Source organism: Podarcis gaigeae (assembly GCF_964106915.1).
Source record: "Podarcis gaigeae genome assembly, chromosome: 2".
In the NCBI taxonomy this organism is placed as follows: domain Eukaryota; kingdom Metazoa; phylum Chordata; class Lepidosauria; order Squamata; family Lacertidae; genus Podarcis; species Podarcis gaigeae.
The window spans coordinates 85,046,148-85,064,331 of NC_139679.1; the positions used below are offsets into that span (position 1 = coordinate 85,046,148).

The 18,184-nt window shown below is 45.1% G+C and overlaps 1 protein-coding gene and 1 long non-coding RNA gene across 7 annotated transcripts in view; one reads left to right on the top strand and one right to left on the bottom strand.

The window, feature by feature from the left end:
- Window positions 1-1,420: 1,420 nt before the first annotated feature.
- On the bottom strand, window positions 1,421-16,712 carry LOC310839040. 2 transcript variants are annotated; one of them, XR_014561302.1, is made up of 3 exons: window positions 16,627-16,712; window positions 9,995-10,527; window positions 1,421-2,556 (listed from the first exon to the last, which is right to left on the bottom strand). It is a non-coding gene; the product is annotated as an uncharacterized lncRNA (long non-coding RNA). The 2 variants fall into 2 exon arrangements; XR_014561303.1 differs by lacking the exon at window positions 1,421-2,556 and having other exon boundaries at window positions 8,462-10,527.
- Window positions 10,399-18,184, top strand: part of COL7A1 (collagen type VII alpha 1 chain) — a 114,928-nt gene continuing 107,142 nt past the window's right edge. For 4 of the 5 annotated variants that reach the window (XM_083727100.1, XM_083727104.1, XM_083727102.1 and 1 more), the window contains exons 1-2: window positions 10,399-10,516; window positions 16,619-16,712. In XM_083727100.1, the coding sequence (XP_083583226.1) occupies window positions 16,628-16,712 (85 nt within the window). In that variant the 5' untranslated portion in view covers window positions 10,399-10,516; window positions 16,619-16,627. Of the gene's footprint in view, window positions 10,517-10,852; window positions 10,979-16,618; window positions 16,713-18,184 lie in introns of those variants that run through there. The other variant, XM_083727101.1, reaches the window with a different exon arrangement.

Consider the following 18,184-nt stretch of genomic DNA (forward strand, 5'->3'; position numbering starts at 1 on the left):
GTGTCTCCACATCACTGCTGTGCCCATAGAGACAACAAAGTGATGTCTGTGAGGTGCCTGCAGCCTCAGATTCCTGAAGTTCCTCTCTTAAAGAGGTTCCTGAGAGAATATGCATTTCCTCTTGGTGGGGGGATGACTTGAGGGCTTCTTTAGAATGACACCCACTCACCACCCCCAACCCCGATCTTTTCTTCCTGGCTTATGTATTAATTAGAATGGGAGGCGAAGGGCTTGTATCTTATTCACACCTGGTGAGCTCTCTCAATAGAAGGCAGTTATTCTGCCTGGGGCTGGGATGGAGGATTCCTTTCTAAGCACAGGTATGTGAGAGATGAAGCATTTGATGGATTGAAAACAGCCAGGATTGAAGGAATTGTTTGCTGTTCCTTTTTTTTTTTTTTTTAAAGGAAATTTGCAACAGTGAGGTCACTTTCATTTTTCTTACCTTGAAAGCCCAGGCTTTCCCTCTACCTCCCCTCCACTTAAAGCCAAAATTGCATGTCACTTTAGGAAACCTCATTGTGCACTCAAGTGTTCATGACCACCATTCATGTTTTGTCTCTTTAAATGCCACCACCACCAATACTCATTGAAATACGGTACATGAGCACCATTGCCAACTCTGGATGGTGCTGGCCCATCCTGCTCTGTGACTTGGCTCAGGGGCAGCCCTATCATGATGTGGCTAGTCAACGACTGACAGTGTGGATCTCCTCTTTTACCTGCCCGCCCACCCACCTATACCACTGCAATTTTCCTCACCGCCAACCCTTTCTCTAATCTTGAAACTGACAAGGTGGAAGGGAAGTCCTTTCAGTTTCGCAAATGCCAATGATGCGTCCTTCTGCCTCTCTTTTTGGTCCAGTGAAAAACTAAGCTAATAACCTTACCAATTTCACAATGCCCCTTAAAAAAAAAAAAGTATTATTATGTTAGCATGTTGAAACTGGCAGGGTTCTCTCACAATATTGCACATTTCCCCCAGAGATGTGGAGTGGGAATGTGACATTTCTGAGCTTCTAGTGCCCCAGTTGGAGGGCACTATCTGTTCAAAAATGGCAGTGCTTTCATGGAATGCAATAGGATTACTTCTAAGTTTTGGTACATGAAAGTGTTTGTGTACATAAGAAAAATACAGAAGTCTTTCCAACCCCCCCCCAAAAAAAATTAAGCTTCCGTCCATTGTTTCCCACATAATTAAAGTGTGACAACTAGAAAAGCCAGAACAACTAGTTCATGAGTTTTTAATTGTGTGGCTTTTGGTTGATTTATAACCTATCAATTAAATTTGCATAAATTGTCATGTGTATTAAAAAAACACACCAATTATTCTGAAGTAAGAAGCATAATTTGTTTTTAGATGCTGTGCAAATGTCATCATCTTAGAAGAGACAAAATACGAGAGAAAAGCAAGACCAGTTCCTTTAAGATGGTGCCGTCTAAATTTTTATGAGTACTTGCATTAAATGAGGTATGTTTTAAAAGATCTGTTGCTTTATTAATTGAAGGTGCCTCTTTCGTAACTAAAAGTTTTTTTTAAAGTAATTTACTAATTAAACACTGCAGTCCTTTAAAAGATAACCATACTTAAGAGGGGAGATAAGGAAGAGGGCACATCTACAGTATATGTTACACACACGTTTCACAAAGTTCCAGGAAATCTGACCAGATACTGTGAAATTTGGCCCTTGCTTCCTGCCTCTCAGAAGTTGTATGGTCTATTCCTTTACTAAATCAAGATTCTCAGTCCAAACCTCCATATGCAAGGCATAAGCAGCTCTCCAATGTTGCAACAGCAGTCTTCTGCCCACAATTATGGCCCTCAAAAACCACAAGTGTTTGAAGAAATCATGGTAGGAGATGACTGGCAGTAAGGCATACAAATGTATCCAGGACAATTTTAATTCTGTGTTCTACTAATTTCCAGAACAAGGTGATGCTCAGGTAGCAGCACAACAGGTATTATTTTGGGTGTTTCTCCTGACCACAGTACAACTATGTTTTTTTTTTACAATAAAAAACACTTTTAAAAGGTTAGACCAGACTGTTGTGTGGAATGTGCATAGTGAACCATTCACAACTAGCCATGTTTTCATTATTTAATTCAGTTGTATTATTTCCTAGTAGCAAAGTCCTGGGTTCAAGTCTACAAGACAAGTGAAGGCTGTAATCATAGACACACATATCAGAGTACATTGCCTGCCCTAGACAGCCTTGGATCTGAGCCCTAATTGAGCGAAGCTCTGTTCTGATTCTTTTTTCTGAAATAGAATATGGATATGGAACACATTCCACCCAGGATCTGGGTATATCTAATTCCACAACAAGATTCAAGACTTCTCCTACTGCATTTCCCCAACAGCTATACTTGAAGACTATCAAAGCAACACATCCACATTTAGGGGACCCCCAGACTGGTGTCTTATTGTGGGTGCATTCTGCAAGATGTTCTGGACACACAAATGGTGCATTTGTGGCGGGTTTATTCTGTGTTATTAGTTGTTCTGCAATGCTTCCCCAGTGCTACCACATTATTGTTGTCCGGAGGATCTATAGCTAAACAAAAGTGAGATAAAAATAAATCAGAACATTTGTCACATAAAAAGTAATAGGAATGAAGCAGCATTATAGGACATAACACCAATGGGAAAAGAAGCAGCGTGACAGCCCCAAAACTTTTGCAGCTCCAATCAGTATTGAAAGCAGGATCTCATATAATAATAATATAAGTGCCCTGATAGCATTGTGAGCACAAATACAGTGGTACCTCGGGTTACATACGCTTCAGGTTACAGACTCCGCTAACCCAGAAATAGTACCTTGGATTAAGAACTTTGCTTCAGGATGAGAACAGAAATCGTGCGGCGGCGGTGCAGCAGCAGCAACAGGAGGCCCCATTGGCCAAAGTGGTGCTTTAGGTTAAGAACAGTTTCAGGTTAAGAACAGACCTCCGGAACGAATTAAGTACATAACCAGAGGTACTACTGTAATCATGCATGCCTAATAAAAAGGACATCTGGGCGAGGGGGGGGTCTTTAGTCCAGCGTTGTTGGGATAAGTCCCTGTTGCTTGCTTCTCAATTTATTGTAGTGGTAGCCATCTGAAAAAAGCAGAGTTGGTCTGACGAGAGAGGCAGATATGAAGAAAACTCATTTGTGTCAAGATCCCAGCTGATGCCTTCAGATAAATTTGCTCTCAAAGAACCGTACACTCCAGCCACTCCGTACACTCTAGGCCTGAGGCCAGATCCCAAACTCTTGGCAGTTCCATCCATTCTTTTTTTTTAATGAACTTCCCTCATTTAATTGGGACAGGCTGCCCTTCCTTTGTTAATTACACTTCTGAGCAGGAGGCTGTTTCAGTTTGGATGACCGGTCAGAGGAAGGCGAGGAGGTTGTTTCCATTACAGAACTCAGAAGTGTGGGTGAACTGTGTATGCAGGCTGGCAATCTATGTGAAGGAAGCTGAAAGTTATTGTAAGTGTGTGAGCCTGTGGAACATTATCCTCCTCCAGAGGAAAAAAAAGATGATGATAGTCCTATGCAAGCAAAAACTAATGAGTTACCAGAATATGTTCTTAAGGGTGGGTGGGATGTTGCACTATTGTCCCCCTTTTATGGTACAGCCCTCTTTCCCCAGTGAAATATCTTGATCCACCTCACCCTTTAATAAATAAAAATAATAAAGTATGAGCATGCCATTTAGACACACTTTGACAAAATTGCCTGCCTTAACATGATGCATTCTAACAACATAGGTTGGGTTTCCTAGATGCAGAATTTGAGATAATTAATAGCATAGGGTTCTTGACACCCCAATGGCACTGATATTTTAATGGTTGGTTTTTACCATAGCTTATTCACTGCAATGCATTCCAATTTGCCAGTCTTGCAAGAACTTCTCTCTGCCCTTTTATTATTGTGCAACCAAGTTTTTCTTCATTCTTGCATTACAGGAAAATGGAGAGGGAGGCCAACTTCTTGTTTCCTTCTCTTTGTGAACATTCTCTTCTCTCAGGCCACGCTGGAAATGGAGCAGTCTGCAAATCCCCATGTCTTCCTGTTTGTTTTCTTTCTGGTGGTTAGCTCCTGGACAACCTCTTAATTCAACTCTGGAGCCATTTCCCCCAGCAGTCGTTGACTAAGGACATTTTCTTTGTCTCTGGTGTCTCAACCTTTGCCACACTTTAAGCTGGGCATGCTAAAGTTCCCCAGATACCCTTGCAAAATGCATGGGAACCAGGATGTGGCAGAACAACTGAGCTCAGTTCTCTTTTGTCCATATCATCTTGCTTCTTTAGAACAGGGATGGAGAACCTGTGCCCCCCCCCCGATGTTGTTGGACTCCAACTCCTGTCTTCCCTTAGGATTGGTCATGCTGCGAATTCAACGTCACCTGGAGAGCCACAGGTTCCACACCCCTGGTGTGCGTTCTATTCTCATACTTATCCAGACAACAGCAAATGATGGAAGAAAGAACTTTCATTAGTTCAGCTATATCTATGTTCACAACCAATTTCGTTTATACTTTGGGTATCTGTTAAGTTGTGGGTGAACATATCAGATGACACAGTGATTCTTCAAGCAGCTCTTGTTTATTCAGAGGCCAGAACAGAACTGAGCTGAAGGGCTCAGTCAGCCTGCTTATATAGAGCTCCAGCACAACGTTACTTTAGCAACTTTCTAAAACTATCCAATCACTGAACGTCACTTTCGATCCTTCATTTGCATAACTATCTACAGTATCCCCCTGCTGGCCCAGGGTGAGAACTTCAGTACATAACAGTATCCATGATGGAACAGATCTGTCTGGTGAAATGCCACTCTTGGAAAAGCGATAAGCACTGTTCCTGCACATCCATAGGATAACATTATTTATGCTGCATGGTGATGCATTTGGAAAAATTCTACCATCTCTTGCTTTCATATTCAAAGTCACTAAAGTGTATTGGAGTACACATTTCATTCATAATAAATTCTGAACTAGTTGAAAATGTAAATACTTTTGCAAGTCTGGTAGTGGATTCCAGATAATGTTAAGGAGCTTACCATTAATCCACTTTAAATGACCATCAGTGCACCAGTGCACCACCTTCTTAACACATCTTAACCTTTTGTGTGCATGGCCAAGAAAATTAAAAGGATGGTTTCTCACTGTTATTAATAAAGCACCATCAATACACATGGCACATTGCAAGTTGACAGGTTTCTGACTTCAGGGTTGTTTTTATTAAAAAGCCAAAGTGACATGGATATTTCCTCCAAGCCACCATTTTGCCTTTGTGAAACATTTCCAGAAAGCTTCTTTCTTTCTGCTTCTCTCTCCCCCCCTCTCTCTCCCACACACACTTGGATCACTAAGCAGCCCCAATTTCTGTTTTATCATTACAGATCTTTCAAAATTCTGCTGACTGGTGAAAACACTAAATGGTGGAATAATACCCCTTTCCAGGTAAAAACAAATATGCATATTCACATATTGGGAGGGGGAATGCCTGGATTGTGTAGCAAATGCATTAAAGCCATGCAGCTATCATACAAAAAAAGAGAGGATTGTTTAGAAAGACTCTGAATGATAGTTCTCTGTGGCAGGAGGTAGCAGTATTAAGGTTGCCTTCTTTACAATGAAGGCTAAGGTTAAGCCTAATAAAGGTTAAGCTCTGGCTACTGAGTGCAAGCCCTTACACCCTCTGCTGGTTGTACTGTGTCAGGCTTGCCTATAGGTAGAGGAAAGGAGGGAAGAGTGCTGTCCCCCACCACCATGAGCTGAAATGTTCCTCCTCCTCATGGCTTCCAGGACAAACATCTGTCCTGCTGGGATCATAGGAAGCTGTCAGAGCATCATCCCATCTATCTCAGTATTGTCTATACCAGGCACCCCCAACCTGCGGCCCTCCAGATGTTTTGACCTACAACTCCCATGATCCCTAGGAAACAGGACCAGTGGTCAGGGATGATGGGAATTGTAGTCCAAAACATCTGGAGGGACGAAGGTTGGGGATGCCTGGCCTATATGATTGGCAGCAGCTCTCCAATGTTTCAGGCAGTGTTCTCTCCCAGTCCCAGTCATAACTGGAGATGCCAGAGCTTGAATCTGAGACCTTTGGCATGCGAAGCAAATGCTCTGTTCTCATATGGGAGCTAAGTGTTGACACCTTAGAGCAGAGACCTCCATGGGTTGTCACCCTGGATATGTCCCTTGACTTCTGTTCCACCAAACTGAATGGAGCCCACCAGCCACGCATGATGGCAGGCCATGTGCTTGATAAGCTGCTGCTTGGGGTGCTGCTTGGGGGCTTGTGTTCGACTTGCAGGATCAGAAGTTGTGCAGGCCTGCCAGAGTTCTGCATGGCTGGTTTGCATAACTGATGCCAATGTGAGCAGTGGCGATGAGTCACACAACATGACAATTTATATGACCATGTTCAGTGCAAGCAATGGCTCTTTCAAAAACAGATCCTTCCCCCCCTCCCAAATCTGGCTATGATACAAGGTCAAAAGGACCTAATGGAACTGCCTGTTCCCTAGGAAGCTGCAGCTCGAGATATTAGCTGGTCACAATCCTGGTGTACTATTGACTCTAGAAGACTGAACCATTATCTAAGTTTGGACGGTTCTTTGCATTTTCTGAAGTAGGCTTGAATGTCTGCCTTGAGGGCACAAATGAGGTTTTTTTCTGTCTGAAGTGCAAAAAATGGAAATGCTGACAAGGTCTTAGGCGAGCTAAGACAATACACCGATGTGAAGAAGATGCAAGATACCGGTATGTTACTCCATGTGGCTAGCAACACTAAGTGAATTTTGTGAGTCTTCCTGGAGCCCAGGAAGACTTGGGATCATGTCGGTGCCTAAAACAATTGAAAACTGTTTCAGCAGGTTTTACTCATTTACAAATACAAAACAAAATTTAGTTGTGAGCAAAGGAAGCAATCAGCAATCAGTAAAATATTTTTGAGGTGTTAGGGAACAGGAAGAAGTTTACATTTCTTCTCTGGGCTCAATCTTAGATTCAGCTCTATTTCACAAAAGCAGTTTTTTTCTGATGTCAACTCAAATCTTCTTTGGAACACACACAGAGAAGAAAACTTTGTTTTAACATTCAATTGCTTCTTATAATATTTTTACATTGAGACAGGCATAGTTAATTTTAATCTTGCATATGGTAATCTTTACATGTACCGTAATTGGTACTTTATTATTTCTTAGATTTTTTTTCCTTCTGCCAAGATTTATTTATGTATAGTGTGCTGTTTATTTCTCTTTGATATTAGTATGATTATGTCTTTTATAAACCAAAATACATTCAGAGGTCTTCTGCTGATGCGTTCAAAATAAATATTTCTAAACCCATTGTAGCCTCTCAGGTTCTCCTTGGTCACCACTCTCTCACCCACTGGGGGAAATTATGAATCTCACTTTCACTCATGGTGAACCTGTTTGTGATAAGCAAAGAGATGCCAGAGGAAAGGATAAGGGGTAAATTAGCAAAAAAAGATTATAACCATGTGCCAGCCAAGGAGCAATGGACACATTCTTTGCTGGAACTAAGATACTGTATTTTTCCATGTATAAGACTAAGTTTTTCCCCTAAAAAACAATGTCAAAGATTAGGGGGCATCTTATACACCAAAAGTGCCAAGGGTGGGTTGGCGATTCGTGAGTCCCCCAAAATAGGGGGCGTCTTATACATGTGTGAGTGGGGGTGGGTGGGTGTTTTTGTATCAGGTTAGCCATATTGATTCGTATGCTGTTGGTGGATTCTTGTCGTTGTCTTGTTGGGCTGTGTATGTAATAAAGATGCTTAGAAAATTCTGAGACATTTTCCTGGCATGCCAAAAAGTGCTTAGATTAAAAATCCAAGTGAAAATTAGAGAGTACATTTTGTGATTTTTACTTCTGTGCAGATGTTTTCCTTTACCCTGACCCACCCCAGTCTGTACCTTAAACTGTTGTTGAAGGGATGATGAATGGAGATGAGATAAACAGTTTGGGGTGCCCTGCCTCTATAGAATCAACAAACCTTAAATATTTGTGTTGTGTCCCAGTAAGACTTAAAAGAGCTCTTGCTGTTCTAAGCTTGACCTGTGAAAATCAAAAGTGGGAGTGGGAGTGATGTTGGCCCAAAGTAGGGTTGCTTCATGCTTAAAGGGGTTGGGGTTGGGGCTAGAACTGCACATCTAGGTAAGTGCATTTACATTATAGGTAAAATGAGGGTCTTCATACACGAAAGTGAGCATGTGCACGGAACCAGGAGATAGTTATTTCAGATGAATGAATAACATGAAAGTGATTTTGCATACATGACCAGAAATAAGGTCATTCTATTCATTGAATTTGCTTAGGTAAAAACCACTAGAATGTGATAAAGATCTTTCTGTTGTTTTAGAAGAAGGGGAGAATCCCTTAAAAAGACTCTGAAGGGGTTGGGCGATTGTCTCCACTTTCCAACTCAAAAGAATTCATTACATTTTCTACAGTTTATTAAGGGAACCCATCAAAGCAATGCAAACATCAAGTTACAGATAACACTTGTTGCTCATTTATGATTTGAAAGAGATCACACCTCTTCAGTCGTTTTACAACACTGGATCCCAGAATCTACAAGCCTGTGAATTAAGCACAACACTCTCAAATCCACAGTTGAGCAATACTTTCCTTTGGTTCCGCAGCACCAGCATTCAAATTCTCCAGAACTCTTCACTGGGCTGATGAGACTTCTAGTCCTAAATGCCCTGAGAGCACCAGGTTGATGTTAAAAGCAGCAGATGGAAACCAGCAAAGGAAGGAGAAAAACTAGGCTGGATGCTGAAGCCACTATCTGCATCAGAACCCATTCAATGATCTTTATCCCGTGTCAAAGGTTCAGGGGTGAAAGCCGAAAAGAAATCCCCTTGTTGCCGGTCATCCAATTTGATTTGCATGTTGGCTACTAATAAGGTACTAATGCACTGTTGTGATGATTTGCTCCTTTGGAACATAGGGAAAAATAACTTTCATGACAAGAATCATGATTTCCAGAAGCACATACCCTGCTTGTTACAGAAAACCTGGTCCAAAGGTCTCGTGTTGTGGCTGGGAACAAGGGGTTTATCCTACACCTGAGTTTCCCCACTGCAAAGTTAAACCTGACTTGTACACAGAAAGGCAGAGTGGTCTGATATGCAAAGAGCTAGGTGTGCATCTCAAGGACCCGAGTGTTAGTCTTGCCTTTGCTGGGACCTGCATGCATGGCCTTCCAAAGCAGCTCACTACCGTTATTCCCCTCCTTTGTGAAACTGAAATAATTATAGCCTATTCCCCTGGATTGTTGATATCTGTACTTGTTGTTGTTGTTTAGTCCTTTAGTCCTGTCCGACTCTTTGTGACCCCATGGACCAGAGCACGCCAGGCACTCCTGTCTTCCACTGCCTCCCGCAGTTTGGTCAGACTCATGTTTGTAGCTTCGAGAACACTATCCAACCATCTCGTCCTCTGTCGTCCCCTTTTCCTTGTGCCCTCCATCTTTCCCAACATCAGGGTCTTTTCCAGGGAGTCTTCTCTTCTCATGAGGTGGCCAAAGAACTGGAGCCTCAACTTCTCGATCTGTCCTTCCAGTGAGCACTCGGGGCTGATTTCCTTGATCTTATTGCAGTCCATGGGACTCTCAAGAGTCTCCTCCAGCACCATAATTCAAAAGCATCAATTCTTCGGCGATCAGCCTTCTTTATGGTCCAGCTCTCACTTCCATACCTCACCACTGGGAAAACCATAGCTGTAACTATACGGAGCTTTGTTGGCAAGGCGATGTCTCTGCTTTTTAAGATGCTGTGTAGGTTTGTCATTGCTTTTCTCCCAAGAAGCAGACGTCTTTTAATTTCGTAATAGAACTTTGGGAAGTATTGTGTGTGTAGCAGTACATCTTACAAGTTGCTGTCCCTTCCCGATTCGATTTGCTCTTGGAGCAAGAGGAAAAACTTAAGAGGCGATGAAAATAAATCAATAAATCAAATCCTTACCAAAGAAGAGAAGGCAGCCCCACATCAAGGGGGAAGCTCTTGGGTGTGGCCTCGCCAGCTCCACTCCCAGCCGCCTGACACGCGAGAAGAGAAGCCGCCTCTTCCACCTGAGAGGGTCGGAGGAGGGGCTGACGGGAGGTGCGGCCCGCCGGCTCTTCGCCCGCTCCCCATTTTCCGACAGCCAGCCGGGGACTGCTTGAACTTAAGGGACTCCGGGGGAGCAAAAAGGCCGGAGCGGCGGCGGCGGCGGTAGCAGCAGCCAGAAGGAGGGGCGGACCCTCTGCACATACAGCCCCTTCGCGCCCCCCGCCCCCCTTGGCAACAGCGCCGCTGGGACTCCGTCCAGATTTCCTTTCGGCTGCCTGTGGAGAGCCGCTTGGTTTCCTTGTCTCTCCGATGTGCATCGCGGAAAGCGCTCAGGCGGGCTCCCGCTGAGGAGAAGGAGGAACTGCAGCGTTGCAACGGGAGTTGGCAGATTATGCTCACAAGCGGCGGCGGCGGCACCACCACCAGCAGCAGCAGGTAACTCCCGCCTTTCGAGGGGGAGCGGATTCCCCAGCAAGCGGTGCAGCAAGAGCAGCCGCTGCTGCTGCTTTTTCTTCCTTCCTTTCTGTGGCTCTGCAAGCCAGGTGGTGGCCAGTGCAGCTTTGGTTCCGGAGCGAAGTGATGCCGCCGCGTCCGGGCGCTCTCCCTGCCTCGTGCCGGCGGGGTGTCCTGCTGCCCCTCTCCGCCGGGGTTTGGTTAGGGGCTTCGTCCGCGCGCTCCTCCTCCCACGTGTTGCGCCAGCCGGGCCTCCTCCACCTCCTCGGTCTTCCCGCGCTGAGGATCCCGCGGCCCTCCAGATGGTGGCTGAACTGCAAACTCCCATCACTTGCCTGACGCTTGGCGGTGCCGATGGGAGCTGAGGTGACGTCTGTCAACATCTGGAGGGCCGCAGGTTCCCTGCTCAGCGCGTTTACTCGGCCCTAAGTCCCGCGGAGTTCGGTAAGAGTGTTTACAATTGCAGCCTAATTGCACTTACTGGAAAGCGCGTCCCCTTGAACGGAAAGGTTCAGTTTTGCTAGTGAGTGACGTCCAGTGTCTTTAATGGGAGGTGCTGGGTCTGAAGAGACTGGCATCTTTGCAACTTCTCTGCAATCCTACATGCATGGAGCTGGTTTGATGGTAGTTACTTAGTAGGAAGGAAAAGGCACTCTGCTTGTGGTCAGAGGCAATTCACCCTCTGCATTCTGGCTGAAATGCTTCCCAAGATAAGTGGTGGCAGCTCAGAAGAAGCCCTCTCTTCGTCCATTTTCTTTCACAGTCTGCTTCTACTTCTCATCTGGTTTTTGTCCTCACCTGTACACCAGCTGTTAATAGTTTTTTTTAATAATAATAATAATAATAATAATTGTTCTTCTCGCAGATGTTCTCATGCAGTCAAAGGAATGTCAGCCCTCAGGCCACTCCAGGCAGGGAGTCCCTTCTGAATTCTATAATACGTTGCATTGTCAACCAGCTGTTCAGCCCCCTGGGCCTGTCCTTTTGACAGCTCGCCCCCATGGAGCAGGGAGGGCAGAGTAAATGGAAAAGGATGGAATCTTTGCACTAGAATCCCAAATAATATTGCATCAGGGTGACATCTTTGGATTGGGGATATCATCACAGCAACCCTACGAAGTAGATTAGATTGGTATTCTAGGGAGATTTACTGAGCTGAACATGGATTCGCACCAGGTCCCCCTGATCCAACATTCTAGCCACTGTACTTTGTGTGATGATTGCAGGGGGTTGTCCTAGATGACCCTTGGGGGTCCCTTCCAATTCTATAATTCTACGATGGTAAGTCCCCCCCGCCATGGCCCATAATTTGTATAACACCTTTTAAGGCTTGAGGCACACTGTCACCATTTATTCTCCTTTTACAGATTGGAAACTGAGGCTGAGGTCTTACCCAGATGGCCAATCAAAACACATGCTACCCACATTTCAGCCTTTGTGGGATTCTCCTGCTACAAGCCTCACATTAAAGGCAATGAAGTGATAGCCAGTCCATGAATAAGATGTAGAGGTGTGGGAGCCATATTTTAACATCTGTGCAGATGTACCATCTGGCTATGGAAACGGAGGGAACAGCCTTCAAAGAACTAAGGAAATCCTCATTTTTAAAGCAAAAAGTACATGAAATGAAAAAGGAACCTAGGAGGCTGATTTCTGCTAGGCCAGATTATTTGTAGTCTGGTACTGTCTACAGGCACAGGGTCTCATGCAGACAGGGGCATTCCGAGTGGGGGTGGCTCGCCCCAGGTACCATTCCAAAGGGGGGGGATTGACAAAATGCTGACCCTCAATTGGTGGCACCCTCCGGGACGCATGCCGCACCCCCTGGGACGCGTGCCACTCCGGGTACTGGAGCAGGTTGCTTCTCCTCTGCATGCAGAGGTCTTTCCCCATCATGTAATACTAGCTGGAGACCTTCTGCATGCCAACCACATGCTCCACCCGTGAGCTGTGGCTCCACCCTCCATCCCATACACCAATGCTGCACGGTAGAGGGAAGCTTTGTTCACTATAATTAGAATGAATGCAATAACTTTTTTAGGTGGCGGTGTGGAAATTACATTTTTCTCTGTGGTGTGACCAAAAAAAAAACCACCAGAATCCAAGCTGCAGAAATGCAATAACTCTGCAACACATAAGGAACAATAATGCTAAAACAATCATGCATTTACTGTGGAAAGGACCCAGAAAGTTAGCAACTTTCCAAGACTTATCTTGTGGTTTGTGGCTGAGCTGGAACTTGAATCCGACATCATATGGTAATGCTATCCACTGAATGCACTTGCTCTTGCCAAGTCAAAAGTGGTTTCCTGAGGCTATGAATATTAGGCCAAGGTGACCCACCTGTTCATGCATATTGCTTTCAGGACTCTAGTGGAAGACTGGAGTAAGTAGCAGTTAGTTAGGCAAAGAAAGTGGAAGGACTCCAGAGTGACGCTCTGATGATTTGAAATAACTTTCTGGCATGGTTTTGCTCAATGTGGAAAGGGGAATCCCCATATTCTATCTAGAGGGTGGGTCCCATTCCTGAGTCTCTGCTCACTTCGGTTACCGATCTTGCATCTTTCAAGGTCCAGAAAGCCTCGCACAAAACCCAGAGCTGCTCCAGTGAAGTATGCCTTGGCACCTGTTTTAACTGTAAAGTGTCAGATGAAATATGTGCCCAGGGGGAGCTTGGAGGCAAAAGGAAAGGAAAACCCAAAGCACTAGAAAACCTGGGAACTTAGGAGTAGAAGCACAAAACAGGGAGCAAAAAGCAGCTGGAGGAGAGAGGTGCTGTGAAGGGCTGGGCAGCTGTGCCTAGGGTGGCAGGTTTTACTGTCTGTATTGTACACACCTTTTGCCCCAAGGCTAAGATCTTTTCTCAGCTCCTGCAAAGCTATTCAAAGACACTCATTTGTGAGCTTTGTTTGCCTTTCACAAGGGCTGCAGGGGATTAGTCTGAAGATGTGTGGTGAACACGGACTCCTCTGGATGAGCAGGACATGAAAGGGGTGGGAGACATAGAAAAGCACAGTTTTTACACTTATGCCTGTGTCTGTTCTGTCACACCTACACAGATGTATGTGCTCAGTCTGTTCTGTGTGCGCACGAAGCATCTTAGATAGTAATATACGCCGTTTGCATGCAGTGAATCTCCTGACACTGCAGGCACTGCGATCTCTGTCACAGTTAGAATTGCATGTGGACAGTGATGTGTGTGCAACTTGCTGTGAGGCTGGCCCCAAAATTACTCAGGAGAACAACATAGTCCTGGCACTCTACTTGAGTCATGCATATGTCATTGTGTACAACGGTGCTTCCTCTTTGATGAGTATGCCTGGTATTAAAATGGAAAGAATCCCCAAATGTGTAAATGTGTGATACTTGGGAGCTTAATCCCTTGGCACGAGAGCGAGCAGTTCCATGAATGGATCACCGGGCGTTATTTCCTTTCCTTCCCCCCCCCCAAAAAAAAAGTGGCTTGGGATGCATGTAGTTTGGAGTAGGACTATGGGGCAGAGGGAGTTTTAACTCTTTGCCCCTGCACCAACCATGCAATGCAAATGTATCGCCTTCCTAAAGCTGCTGTTAGCATCAGAGGGGAAAAACATACAGACACACAAACTGTACCTGTATCTCTTTCCCTCTCCTCCTCCTGCCACAGCTCCATTCCAAATTTGGGCATGGCTGTTTTTTAGAAGAGGAAAATTGCATTGGGACTTCTGTGACTGACAGTGTAATCCTATGCAGAAGTAAGTTCTATTGAGTTCAGGAAGATTTATTTTCAGGAATATGTGTACAGGATTGCAGCCTGAATCTCCCACGTTGACACTAGTTTAGCCTTCTGGTGCTTCTGTAGGATGAGAGCAGTAAAGCCAGGGCTTAAAAAAAAAATTAGATCATCTAAATTCTGAGCAACCAAATTCTGTGCTAAGAAAAGCTGAATTCTGTGACTAGTATGAATTATGAACATTTTCATAATCTATCCTATTCTCCTTAATTTGTTCTGTTGTATTTTCCCCTCTTGTGGAAAAAAAATGGTTTTGATGGAAGCCCTGACTTCTGAGCACTGCAACTTTTGTCCAGCCACCTTTTGATATTTCAGTAAGCGTTTCCCACATTCCCTTGAGCATCTTTACAGTCAAAAGGGCTGGGAACTTGCAGTTTTTAAAAGGAAAGCTAAGACTGTCAGCACGTTCAGCCAAAGTTACATTTTTCTGCAGTCTTGTAAAACCACAGAGTAGGCATAGCACTGAGTAAAGCTCTCAGCAGCAGGCGTGGTTCTGCCTTGGCACGTAGGAGACTTAGGGTAGTTCAGAGAGGGAAAAGTATTCGACTCTGCTGCTTACCTTTCTTTTTTGACAGGGAAGACCTATCAAGGTGTGCTCCAAACCAGCTGAACAGCTATGATGCATTGACCCTGTTGCAAAAAAGAGAGGATTGATATCTTTTGTGCAACATTCTTTGAATGATCCAATCCAGTATAGTAGGTGTGTGTTTGCAGATCTTGGGCCTGAAGGCTGATGACGCCTGTGGCCTCATCTGCACAGTACAGTTAAAGCAGCATTATGCCACTTTAAACAGCCCCCCCCCCCAAATCCTGGGAAGAGTGGTTCATTAACAGTGCTGAGAGTTCTTAGGAGATTCCCTGTTCCCCTCATAGGACTACAATTGCCGGAGTGGTTTTGCAGTTAGTCCCTTTTCCCATGGAACCCTGGGAATTGTAACTCTGCGGCAGGAATGGGGAGTCTCCTAATGACTCTCAGCACCCTTAATGAACTACACTTCCCAGAATTCTTTGGGGGAAGCCATCACTGTTCAAAGTGGTATGATGCTACTTCAATTTATAGTGCAGACAGGGTTTATGGGACATAATCCACAACACTGAAAAATGTCAATAGGCATCTTAATTCATTGGTCTTATGCCTGTTATAGCTCAGCTGCAGAGCTTGGATTGCCATAGGCATCCCACTTACAATTAATAATATTAGCTATGCAAAAACAAAGTACAAGGAGGTCTCTTGTCTGACTCTTCCAGGAGTACTTGATTGCTGCAAAGTAGCACATGGCTGGCCAGGAAATTGATGGTCTTGGAATTGAGACAGGCTTCTGGGAGGTAGGGTGGTAGGGAGCCAGTGTGGTGTAGTGGTTAAGAGCGGTAGTCTCGTAATCTGGGGAACCGGGTTCGCGTCTCCGCTCCTCCACATGCAGCTGCTGGGTGACCATGGGCTAGTCACACTTTTCTGAAGTCTCTCAGCCCCACTCACCTCACAGAGTGTTTGTTGTTGGGGAGGAAGGGAAAGGAGAATGTTAGCCGCTTTGAGACTCCTTTGGGTAGTGATAAAGCGGGATATCAAATCCAAAATCTTTCCAAGCTGCAATTGTACTGCAGGTGCTGAATGCAGCATTATGATAATTCTCTGTGCAACTGACACCTCCAGAGTGCCAGCCCTTTCCTATTTATACAGTGGTACCTCGGGTTAAGAACTTAATTCATTCTGGAGGTCCGTTCTTAACCTGAAACTGCTCTTAACCTGAGTTACCACTTTAGCTAATGGGGTCTCTTGCTGCTGTCGCGCCGCCGCCGCCCGATTTCTGTTCTCATCCTGAAGCAAAGTTCTTAACCTGAGGTACTATTTCTGGGTTAGTTGAGTCTGTAACCTGAAGCGTCTGTAACCCGAGGTACCACTTTATGTCTTACCAGGATTTTCATTCTGTTCTTTGGTCATCTCTTGTTGAGGTACTACATACCTCCTCTAGGTCAGCCTTTCTCAACCTGAGGGTCCCCAGATGTTGAACTACAACTCCCATCACCCCCAGCTAGCAAGGCCAGAACTTAGGGATGATGGGAGTTGTAGTCCAACAGCATCTGGGGAACTACAGGTTGAGAACTGCTGCTCTAGGTGTTGCTGTACTATAGCTCCCATCATCCCTGAGCACTGGCCATGTCTTTATCATGCTTGCAGTCGCCAATACCAGTGTGTATGACTAGAACTAGGACTGTCAAGTGAGGTGTTGCCGTGATTTTGAAGCAACTTGCAACTGCTCATGTTACGTTCTTGCCTCCTGAGCCATCATCTTTTCTCTTGTTCTCTTTTACAGACTCCCACAATGAGAGGGGAGATGCTGTTCCTCACTGCGCTCCATGCCACGCTCTTTGCTTCAGCGCAAGTTATGGCTCAGAAAAGGGAGAGAGGTAGGTGGATTGTGACATGTGTAACACTATGGAATGGTTCCATAGCTCAGAGTACGTGCTCAGCATCTGAAAGAGCTCACTGGGGGAATCCTCCAGTGGAGACCTTTAGGGCCACTGTCAGTCAGAAGACCAGGGCTGGTCTACCTCAATGTAAGGCAGCTTTGTGTCTTCATCTGTGCATGCTAAGAACATTTAAAAAAAACCCGCACAGGTGCTATGCAACTAAATGGTTGCACAAGCACAAGGGTTAGCAGTAGCACAATGGTTCCCCCACCTCTCCTCCAACCCTGCGCACTGTGCCCCATACCCAAATCTGCTGCAGAAGGTTGGAGGAACCCTCAGAATAGATTTGAGAGAGGGAAAAGTAGGAGAATGTTCTGTTGTGCAAAGAGAATTTTTTGTTCTGATGGAATGTTCTCCTTAGCACTACTTTGAATACAACACCTGCCAGAGTCCTGTCCCAAGGACCTTAGTCTGCATACCAGCAAGAGAGAGTGAAGGGAGAGGAGAGGATAGCAAAAAAAGGGGGGGAGGGTGAAGGAATGGAAGAGGAGAGGTGATGCTTCCAGCACCACTCGGAGACTCATGCTAAGGGTGAACTTGGTCTGGCTGCATTGCCCTGCTGGAATGAAGATGGAGGTGGCGTATGCATAGCTCTGACTCTCCCTGTTTACCAGAGACAGTCCCTGTTTTCTGATTTCTTTTTCCTGGTGAAGCATTATCTCTGCATTGCCACCTTTGGAAGATGACAAATATGGCTACTTGCAGTGCAATAGGTCCCTTAGACACCAGGGAAGCTGTGAACAGAATAGAACTGCTTGCCATGCTAAGTTGTGCCTTCCCCATTCCTTTATCATGGGAATGCAAGGGACAGGGTAACCGTACTGCCTGCTGTGCCTTCATTTATTCATGCCTTGAGGGGAGCTGTGTATTGCCTGCTGTGCCTCTGCCTATGTATCATTTGCATATGTATCATACTGATTTGAGCATTAAAACTTTTGGAAAGAATCAGCACCTGAGTTCGTGGACTTTAGCTAGGGTGGGCCAGGATACCTGGTGTAAGCAGCAGTGAGGCCGCTGGCAGGAAGTTGGGTGCAAAGGTGTTCCTTCTCACCCATCTCTCCTGACCCCTTCCTGACCTACTTCCAGTCTCCAGGCATTTAACACCCTGGCTTTGAAATAAGCTGGGATTTGTTAGGCAACTTTAAACCATGGTTTGATGCTGGCTTCTGGCTCTCACTTCTTTAGAAGCATTCAACCATAGTTGCCAGCTCATGTGTAACAGAAAGATATGTTCATGTCATGAACCTGCCATGCAGGGTGAACACTGCTTGCACTACCTAGAGCTACCCACCTGTCAAATGCGTGACTTTGCAAGTCTCCCTTCACTCCCATTTTAAACATCAAAATCTCTGGTCCAGAGGTTTCCCACCCATGCTACAGCATGACAAGCGGTTTGATGGTTCCACCTA